The sequence below is a fragment of the Ursus maritimus genome, unplaced genomic scaffold (assembly GCF_017311325.1).
Source record: "Ursus maritimus isolate PB19 unplaced genomic scaffold, ASM1731132v1 scaffold_14, whole genome shotgun sequence".
NCBI classification, from domain to species: domain Eukaryota; kingdom Metazoa; phylum Chordata; class Mammalia; order Carnivora; family Ursidae; genus Ursus; species Ursus maritimus.
In genome coordinates this window covers 5,144,605-5,155,046 of record NW_024423786.1, presented here as the reverse complement: position 1 = coordinate 5,155,046, position 10,442 = coordinate 5,144,605, and the positions used below count along the sequence as shown (strand labels likewise).

The 10,442-nt window shown below is 50.6% G+C and overlaps 1 protein-coding gene across 1 annotated transcript in view; it reads left to right on the top strand.

Annotated features, from left to right (window-relative positions):
- MRPS25 (mitochondrial ribosomal protein S25) overlaps positions 1–9,182 on the top strand; it is a 10,246-nt gene extending 1,064 nt beyond the window's left edge. The window contains exons 2-4 of the mRNA XM_008697837.2: positions 1,586–1,692; positions 8,026–8,113; positions 8,823–9,182. Of these exons, the coding sequence (XP_008696059.2) occupies positions 1,586–1,692; positions 8,026–8,113; positions 8,823–9,015 (388 nt within the window). The 3' untranslated portion in view covers positions 9,016–9,182. The remainder of the gene's footprint in view (positions 1–1,585; positions 1,693–8,025; positions 8,114–8,822) is intronic.
- The last annotated feature ends 1,260 nt before the right edge of the window (positions 9,183–10,442 follow it).

Sequence of the window (10,442 nt, the reverse complement as noted above, 5' to 3'; positions counted from 1 at the left end):
CCCCCCCCCCCCCCCCCCCCCCCCCCCCGCCTTTAAACTCCTTGAGGTGATTTTTCAGGCTGGAAGAGTGAGAACTCCTTAAATGGAAGCTTAGAAAAGAAATGTTTGACTTGAACCTTGAGGCAGTAGCGGTGCTTCGGGCTTTTTAGGTATTAAGTATAAATTTACTGAGTGCCTACTGAATGCTTGGCCCCATGCTGTGAGCTGGGAATTCAACAGTGCCCAAGAGGACAGTCTTGTCCTTCGGAAGCTTCGGGACTGGGTGTATGGGGTGGATCAAAATGGGACAGGGGAAGTGCTCCCAGTAGGGTATGGCCCCCCATGGTGAGGGGCCTTTGCTGCACAGTTGTTCAGGATAGCCGGAAGCTACCTCCTAGCCATTTGTTGTCCACAGGTGAAGCCAAAAACTTGTACCTGCTTGCATGGGATCAGGTGGGCTGATGGCTTCCGGAATACCTGGTTCTAGGGGTGAACGGGCACCCAGATACTCCTTCGTGACTCACTGTGCATCCCATCCATCCATGCTAGGAGTCAGCAGGGGTGGGGCAGTACCAGGAAGGAGGGCGGCAGTCTGCAGGGGCCCCTCAGATTGGGAAAATGTGCCCTGTCACAAGGGGCCGTGCACTGCTTGGCTGCGGCTTAGCCATGTGGGCCCCATGGAGAGTTTCTGACTTGTCAGGAAGCCAGAAATACAGATTTTTATAGAAATCTCTGGTTTTTTAAATGATCAGTCTATCAGAATAGGCCTTCAGGCCTTATACTTGCAGTTCAAGTATTTTAAATCTTTTCTTTTTAATTTAAAGATTTTATTTATTTATTTGACAGAGAGAGACAGCCAGCCAGAGAGGGAACACAAGCAGGGGGAGTGGGAGAGGAAGCAGGCTCCCAGCGGAGGAGCCCGACGTGGGGCTCGATCCCGGAACGTTGGGATCACGCCCTGAGCCGAAGGCAGCCGCTTAAGACTGCGCCACCCAGGCGCCCCGTGCAGTTCAAGTATTTTAATACTTGGCTCATTTGGTTAAACGTCTGACTCTTGTTTACAAACATTTTTCTTTTGGTTTGGCAGATGTTGATTTTGTTTCTGGTAAATTTGGCCATATAAAAGTTTTAAGGTGGTCCTATTTATCTGTGTTTTAAACCTAAGTTTAAAGGACTCCCTCTTAGATTGCGAACATATTTTCCATGTTTGCTTTCATTTATTTTTAAATTATGGTACAATTTACATGAAGTATACAGCTTGATGAGCTTCTGCTTAGCAATGAATATACGCGTCTAATCAGCACCCAAGATCTGGGACATTTCATAGTTTTATGTTTACATTTATTCTTCTGCTCAGTGAGTTTTAGGTTAGTGTGCGGTGTAAGGTAGGGATGCAGATGTCTTCCCTCAAATAACAAGCCACAAGTCCTGACACCCACTGTTCAGAGAATATACTGATACATTCCTGCTTTTCTCAGCCTTTTTGTGGGGCAGGGTCTCCTGAGAATTGGATGAAAGTTCTGGACTGTCTCCCTCAAAAAATACACAGGTGCACAGCGTTTCAAGTTAACTCCGTTTCACAGGTTTCATTTCCTCCCTTTTGCAGGAAGTTTGTGTTTTTCAACATACCTCAGATCCAGTACAGGAACCCTTGGGTGCAGATCATGATGTTTAAGAACATGACGCCGTCCCCCTTCCTGCGGTTCTATCTGGGTGAGTGGGGCCGCTGCCGAGGCCGGGAGGGTCTTTCCTCCCACCCCTTTCTCCCACCAGAGCGCTTGGGGGATTTGAGATACGAGCTCTTGTAAATGTCCCTTCCATCATGGGCTTTGGACCTTGGCACACAGTGGCCACTGAGGTCTGGACTCTTCCCCTGTTTCTCCAGCCTCATCTCCTATAGCCCCCATGTCTTTCTACGTGCCTCACAGCGAACGGCTGGTTTTTCCAAATTCCCTTGCCACACCTCGCCTTTGCTCGTGTCGGTCCCTCTGCCAGAAAATGCCTTGCTGTTTTGCTTATTGATTTAGTTTTAGAATCTTTCTGAGACTCCACTTGGGCACCACTTCTTCCAGGAAGCTCTTCCTGCACCCTTATGTCGTCCTTCCCTGTGTCTCCCAGCTGTGTGCTCAGCGCTGGCCATGTCCTCCTGAGCGGGTCGTGGGTCTGTGTGTGTCCTCTCCAGACCGCACGCTTACACGATGCTCTCCTTTCCCACGAGGCACAGAGGGAGTGTTCGGTTCTACTGGGTTCAGTGCCTGGAAGTCAGACCGGATGCTTGGCCCGCTCTCTACTCAGTCAGACCCTGAGCGAGTTCTGTTCCCATTGCTTTGTTTCTCAGGCGAATGTCCAGCATCTGCCTCATGTGGTTACGAGACCCAACTGAAGTGTGCTTTGGGAAGTGCTTCAGGAAGCAGAATGATGCTGTTCTTAAATTTATTCAGCAAATACGGACGGAGTGGCCGCTGGGCCCCGGCACGTGCCTGGGGTGTCAGGGAGCCGCAGAGACAGAGGTCTCTGCCCTTGTAGAGACGATACCCTATTAGGAGCAGACAGAAAGGACAAGGAGCTTACCCGGACAGCCAGGGCGTAAGTGCCGTGACAGAGAACTAGGGCGAGGTCAGGTGAAGAGAATGGTGGTGCGGTAGCGGTTTTGTGTATGTATTTTGTGTTTGCGTTTTAAAAAATTAATTTCATTGAGATACAACTTACCTGTAATAAGACACACGGGTCTTCTGTGCATAAGTTGATGAGTTCTGACAATTGTTGCGTAGCTGTGTTCCCACTCTCCAAGGGATGACACGGAGCATCTCTGTGACTCCAGAAAGTCCCTGCGCGTGGCTTTCCAGGGACGTCCCCCTTCCTCCAGAGGCAGCCCCCGTTCGGACTTTTCCATAGACCAGTGTTGTTCCCGAAGGTCCTGTGAGTGTTTCGCGGTGCGTACTCTGCCGCGTCGGGCTCGCCCTCATCATGCTGAGATCGTCTGTCACGAGTTGTCAGTAGCTGATTCATTTTCAGTGTCAAGTGGTGACCCACCGCAGGAATATACCAGTTTATTTGTCCATCCCCCGTATGACATGGGGGTTTTTGTTGAATGCCGAGACAGAGTTAGATTTATTGGCGATGAGGGGAGGGAGAGGGCAGGGAAAGCCTTCGATGGCAGAGCAGGTCGGACATCTCTGGAAGGAGAGGAAGAGGAGGGGGGTCTGGCGGGAGGCGGCTCAGAGGGTGGCGCAGGCCTGAGCAGGTCGGGGCCACCCAGCAGGAAGTCCCCGCCCGCGCTGGGCCGGAGGGGCCAGGTCCCCGAGAGCGAGCCGGGCTGTGGGCCGGCTGCTCCTCCCAGGAGGCCCCGTGGCTGTCGAGGGCCGTTTCTAGTTTCCGGCTCCTCGGAGACGGCGCGCCTCTGCACCTTCCCGCGCAGGCTGGCCTGTGGACGTCGGTGCTCTGTTCCCTGGGCAGGGCCTCGGGGTGGGGTTGCCGGGCCCCAGGATCCGTCTGTAACGTTCTTAGTGCTGAACTGCTTTCTCGAACGAGTGTGGGTCTCAGCCCGCCGTCAGCAGGGCGCGGGAGCCCGGTGGCTTCCCATCCTCACGTCCCGTTACCTGTGTCCCCTGTGGCTGCCGGAACAAGTCGCCGCAGACTTGGCGGCCTGCGGCAACACACACGTCTGCAGAAGGCCAACACGGACAACAATCGGCGTGTCGGCAGAGCCTTCCTTTTTGGAGGCTAGGGGCAAATTCTTTTACATGGCCTTTCCAGCTCCTAGAGGCCACCCCCATTCTTTGGCTTGTGGCCCCTTCCTCCATCTTCAAGGACAGCAATGAGTCCTGTCTGGCCGTTCTTCCATAGTCACGCGCCTGCATAGGTTCTCCAATTTTAAGGGCCGTGTGATTCATTTAGGCCATGATCCCGGAGAATGATCTGGGCGAATGGGCCCACCTTGAGGCCTTAACTTGACTCATGTCTGCACAGCCCCTTTTGCCACATAAAGTGACCTCTTCACACACTCTCGGGGAGTAAGACAGGGAAATGTTTTGGGGTCATTGTTTTTACCATGTTAAATTTTTTTTTTTTTTTAAGTGAGCGCGGGGTGGGGGACAGACGGAGGGAGAGGGAGAGAGAGAATCTTAAGCAGGCTCCATGCCCAGCGCAGAGCCTGACAAGGGGCTCGATCTCATGACCCCGAGATCATGACCTGAGCCGAGACCAAGAGTTGGACGCTTAACTGACTGAGCCACCCAGGCGCCCCATAAATATTTTAAATTTTAGTTTTTCAGGGTTCGTCAGAGTTTTAATTTGCATTTTCCCATATCTTTTCATGTGCTTATTTGGTTGTTCATAGATTTCTTTCATGAAGAGTCTATTTGAATCTTTTGTCCATTAAACAAAACCCGGGCTCTTTGTTTTCTCACTGAATTCTCTCTCTTCTGGATGCAGTTGTTCGGTCAGGTCGGTGCACTCTGACTCTTCTCTCAGCCTTCGGCTTGCTGTTCGTAATGGGGTCTTCGGGAGAGCACGAGTTTCATCTGGAAGAACTCCAGCTTGTCAGTTGTTTTCTTTCATGGCTCGTGCTTTCTGTGTCCAGGAGTCTCCGTCTACTCCAGGGTGGTGACGATTTTGTCCTGTTTCCTTAGGAAGCGTTATAGTTCTAGGTTTCGTATTTGGGTCTCTGCTACAGGCTGAGTTCTTTGTGTATCAAGTGTGCCAGGGACTGAGGCTCGTTTTTCGTTTTAGGCTTGGGACACTCAGGTGTCCTAGCACCACGTGGTGAACGACCCGTCCTTTCCCTAATTTAGTTTCCTTGGCATTTTCATCAAAACTCAGTTGACTGAATGAATAAGCAAAACTTGATGTATCTCCATTCACTGGAATATTACTCAGCCATGAAGAGGCACAAAGTACTGACATGCTACAAGCCAGGTGCAACTTGAAAACATAAGCCAAGTGAGAGAGGCAGACACAGAAGGCCACAGATGATATAATTCCGTTTATAGATAAAATGTCTGGAACGGGCACGTCCATAGGGACAGAAAGTGGTTGTCAGGGGCTGGGGTGGTGTGAATAGGAAGGGACGGCTTAATGGGTGCAGGGTTTCTATTTGGGGTGATGAGAAAGTTCTGGAACTAGATAATGGTGGTAGCTGCACAACATTGAAAGGAATAAAAACCACAGAATTACACACTTTAAAATGGTTAAAATGGTTAATTTTTGTTATGTGTATTTTACCACACAAAAATATCACTTGACTTTATATTTCTGACTTCATCCTCTCACTGTGTGTCTGTCCTTAGGCTCATACCACACTGTCCGGGTTTGTGGCTTTATCGTAAGCCTTTAAGATCAGGTAGTTTTTATATCTAACTTTGTTCTTTTTTTTTTCCTTTTTTCCAAAATTACTTTGGCTATTATATGTTCTTTATATTAACTTTTTAACAAAGATCCATTTATTTATTAGAGTGCGTGCGAGTGGGTGGGAGGGGCAGAGGGAGAGAGAGAGAATCCCAAGAAGACTCCGCTCTGAGCATGGAGCCCAGTGCAGGGCTCGATCTCATCACCCTGAGATCATGACCTGAGGTAAAATCAAGAATCGGACGCTTAACTGACTGAGGCAACCAGGCGTCCTGCATTTATATATGAACTTTAAAACCTGCCTGTCAGTTTCTAGAAAAAAGCTTGCTGGGACTTTATTTTTTTATTTTTAGTAGGCTCTATGCCCAGTATGGGGTTTGAACTCATGACCCTGCAGTCGAGGGTCACCTGCTCTACTGACTGAGCCAGCCAGGCGCCCCACTTGCTGGGATTTTGATTGGAGTTACATTATAGTTCATTTTGAGGAGAAATAGACATTTTAACAATGTTGAGTATGTTTTGTGACTACTGTGAAAAGTATTTAAAGAACAATACATTTTCCAGTTGTTTGGTTACAACTTTATAGAAGCCCAGTCGATTTTTGTCTTGCAGCTTTGCTAATGAATTCACTTATTTCTAGTAGGTTTTCTTTTTCCCCTTTTTTTTTTTTTTTAAAGATTTTATTTATTTGACAGAGAATGAGAGCACAAGTAGGGGGAGTGGTAGGCAGAGGGAGAAGCAGGGAGCAGGGAGCCCGATGCTGGACTTGATCCCAGGACCCTGGGATCATGACCTGAGCTGAAGGCAGCTGCTTAACCGACTGAGCCCCCCAGGTGCCCCTAGTAGGTTTTATTTTCTAAGTTCCTTGGGATTTTCAACATACACGATCATTCCATCTGCAAATACAGTTTTACTTCCTTTCCAATCTTTTTCTTTCCTTTTTCTGTGTCTTCACTGGCTAAAGTGGCTGTAATAGTTTGCATTTCCACCAGCCATGTGGGGCAATTCCAGTCCCTCTGTATTCTCACCGACACTTGCGTTACCCATTTAAAAAATTCTGAGCCACTCCAGCATCTCCCTGTGGTTTTAATTTGCATTTTCTTAATGACTAATGATGGATGAAGATTATCTTTTTATGTGCATATTATTAACTTTTGTTACTAATTTCTGTTGTCAAATGTTTATTTTGTATTTTTAGTTCGATAGTCTTAAGGAGTTGAGAGAATTCTTTATATAGTCGGGATACAAGTCCTTTATCAGGTGTATGTGTTATGAATAGTTTCTCCCAGTCTGTGGCTTTTAGTATTTTTTTTTTTTAAGTTTGTTTATTTATTTATTTTTTTAAAGATTTTATTTATTTATTTGACAGAGAGAGACAGCCAGCGAGAGAGGGAACACAAGCAGGGGGAGTGGGAGAGGAAGAAGCAGGCTCCCAGCGGAGGAGCCCGATGTGGGGCTCGATCCCACAACGCCGGGATCACGCCCTGAGCCGAAGGCAGACGCTTAACCGCTGTGCCACCCAGGCGCCCCTTAAGTTTGTTTATTTTTAAGTCATCTCTTCACCCAGTGTGGGGCCCGAACTCATCACTCTGAGATCCAGAGCCGCACATTCCACCGACTGAGCCAGCCAGGCGCCCCAGCTTTTAGTATCTTTTGAAACACAAGTTTTGAACTTTGATGAATTTTAATTTATCAGATTACTTCCTTAATGGACCATGTTTTTGATGTCGCGCCTAAAAGTCTTTGCCTAGAAGGCTATGAAGACTTCCTATGTTCTCTTCTAAAAGTTCTGTAGAAGTTTTAACTCATACATTTAGGTTGCTGATCCATTTTCAGGTTTTTTTTTTTTCTTTTTTTCTTTAATGCTGTGAAGTGAAGGTATAAATTAATTTATTCCCTTGTTGAATTGTGTTGGCGTCTTTGCTGACAGTTGGCCAAAAATATGAGTTTACTTCTGCACTCGGTTTTGTTCCATTGCTCGGTAGTATGTTCTTATGCTAATGCCACACTGTCTTGGTTACTGTAGCTGATGGTAAATTTGAAACTGGAACATGAACATCCTCTCATTTTCTTGTTTTTCAAAATTGTTTTGGCTGCTTTGGGTCCTTTGCGTGAATCTGAGGCTCGACTTGTCAGTTTCTACAAAAACATCTGCTAGGATTTTGATGGACATTGCAATGAATCCATGACCTAGTTTGGGGAGAATTGCTATTTTAATGATATTGACTATTCTATCCATGAACATGGAAATGGAGAATTGCTTTCCATTTAAAATAGTGTGCTTTAGGGGGCACGTGGGTGGCTCAGTCGGTTAAGGGTCTTGCCTTCAGCTCAGGTCATGGTCTCGGGGTCCTGGGCTCCAGCCCAGTGGTGGGGTGGGAGAGATCCCTGCTCAGCAGGGAGTCTGCTTCTCCCTCTCCCTCTGCCCCTCCCTGCTTGTGCTCTCTCTCTCTCTGTTTCCCTTTCTGTCAAATAAATAAAAGTTAGTAACTGGTATGCTTTTGCACATACCTCAGATTTGCTCATGTTGAAAGAAATATGGAAAAAGAAGAGTAGCATTACGGGTTATGTAACAGCCATACTTATCTTACTGTTAAAGTGCTTCACCACTAAAAGCAGACCCGTCGCCGCGGCGACTTGAGGCTGAGGAGCGTGCTGCCCGGTCCTTAGCACTTTGTCCCCTTTGCTTCCCATTTCCAGACTCCGGGGAGCAGGTCCTTGTGGATGTGGAGACCAAGAGCAATAAGGAGATCATGGAGCACATCAAGAAAATCTTGGGGAAGAGCAAGTGAGTTGCTGGGGTTGATCTGGAGGGGAGCAAATGTCTCAGCATGGAGTGAGGGAGGAAAAGGGGCGTCAGGAGGGCGCACACCAGCCAGGGCGCGGGCTGCAGAGGCCGTTCCTTCGGGCTTTGCCGCTGCCTGGATCTCCAGCCCTGTGGCTGTAAGTCACCGAGCCTATGTGGGCTCCCCCTCCCTCCGCTGTGAGGTGGGGTCAGAGACCCCCCCCCCCACCTCTTCGGCTCCACGGGAAGCTGAGGTGCTGTGGAAACACTTGCCTGGGCCGTCGCAGCCACCTGTCCTTGAGAATCTCTCCTTGGAGCTGTGGGTGTCTAACCCCCGGATGTGTGCGCATCCGCCCTTTCTCTTTACATGCATGGAAAGAGGAAAGGGAGGGAAGCCAAGAAAGCACGTCTCGGAGGACGCACACAGAGGCCTTTGCAGACCCCTTCCTCCTGACCTCGTGCTGACTCAGAGCTGGGGCTGCTTCTAGGCCGGAGGGAGGCTGACCACTCTGTGTGGGCCTGGGCCTGTGGCCAGTGTGCTTCCCGGGTGGCCTGTGGGGGAGGGGTGACAGACTTCGGGGTCGAGAGGCACGGGAGAGCCAGGTCTCCCGGGCCGGCCGCTGGTGGGACGCACTTGGCCAACAAGTCCCACGCTGTCTCGAGGCTCAGAGCGCTGTTCCCACACCTCGTTGCTGTCTGTGCTCTTTGGCAGGGAAACCCTGGAGGAGGAGGAGCAGGAGAAAAAAGCGCTTTTTCACCCAGCCCACTTTGGGCCCCGAAAGTACTGCCTGCGGGAGTGTATCTGCGAGGTGGAAGGGCAGGTCCCCTGCCCGGGCCTGGTACCGTTACCCAAGGAGCTGACAGGGAAGTACAAAGCAATGCTGAAAGCCAGCACCCAGGACTGAGGCCCCAGGCCATACCCAGGGAAGCCCCTGGTTCTGTCCCTGCAGAGACTCTGAAAAATCTCTTTGCCGTAAGAGGGTCCCCTTCACACACTTGTGTGAAAGGACATGGGAGGGTCAGGGGAGTTAGCTCCACGCTCTCAGGTTAATAAAATGCTTCCTGGTCTCCAGCATGGTGTGTGTGTGGTCCCCTGGGCACAGGAGAGAGGCCTGCGTGGGGACAGGGAAGGTCGAAGGCCACAGCTGCTGACATCCCTGTGTTGGTCCTGCCACCCTTTCCTGGTCTCTCTTGGCTTCGATTCTTCTTCCGGGCCCTGCCCTGGAGAGTTAGGAGCTGCTGGGGTGGGATCTGGTAGCATCTAGCTGGAGCTAGGTGGTTGGCAGCGTGGAAGTCCCCTCTGCTCAGGCTCTTCGGGCTCTTTCAGAAATCCCAGGGCAAGCCTTGCGTAAGCGCTCACCTTTTAAACTGAAGCCAACCCGCTTTCCTCCGGAGAGGCCTGGCTGCAGGCGTGCCAGCGGTGCACGGGGCCCCGTGATGGGCACAGACCAGCCACCCTCCGGCATGTGCCCTGGCGAGGCGGCCTCTGGCAGCGCCTCTCCCCGGCGCTAGGGCTCGTTCACAGATAGGTTTGCAGACCACGAGGCAGGACAGGGGAGGGGCTGGCTGGCTGAGACTCTGGGGCCCTGCTCTGAGGGCCGGTGTTGGAGGCTGCCCTTCCGTCTGCCCTCTTGCTCATTCAGGCCTTACTTTGTAAGGTTTGGAAGAGAGGGTGAGGGCTTACCGAGGGTCCACCTAGTTCTTTCCTCACAGGACACGGGTACTGTGGTCACTGAGTGATGCCGGTTTCAGCCCTCAAGGGCCTCCTTAAGGTTTAGCTGGTCAGAAGTGAAGGACCAGCTGGCCCGAGGAGCGGTGGAGGCGGACAAGGAGACTCTGCCCTGCGGGAAGCAGCCAGCCAGCGGGGCTGAAAGGAGCAGGGGGAGGTCAGGACATAGACTGCCGTGGGAAAGGATGTGGAACCAGAATGATTCAGGTAAATGTGGGGGTCAGCCCGTTACATTGAGAGGGATTTAGCCTGTTTCACATTTGATGCTCGGGTTGTGGTTTAACTGATTTTGCACGAGATCGGTGTTCAGGGGACTGGCTGGTGGGGCTGGGCAGGGTGGTGGCCGCAGGCTCACCAGGGTTGTGTCTAATCGCAGGTCCGCACCACAGGGCACTCTGTCCCCTTTGCCATTCTGGAGGGTGAGTAGAGAAATCTGCCCTCCATTCTAATCCTTGTCTTGTTTCTATAACTGCGCCCAGCCGACCGTGGCCGTGGTCCTCCCGCCAGCTGCGGGGGCTTTTCCGAAAGAGTCTGTTCCCTTTGGTCTGTCTGCACAGCAAGTGAGCCAGCATTAGGGAAGTGCCCCTTCCATCCACAGCCCAC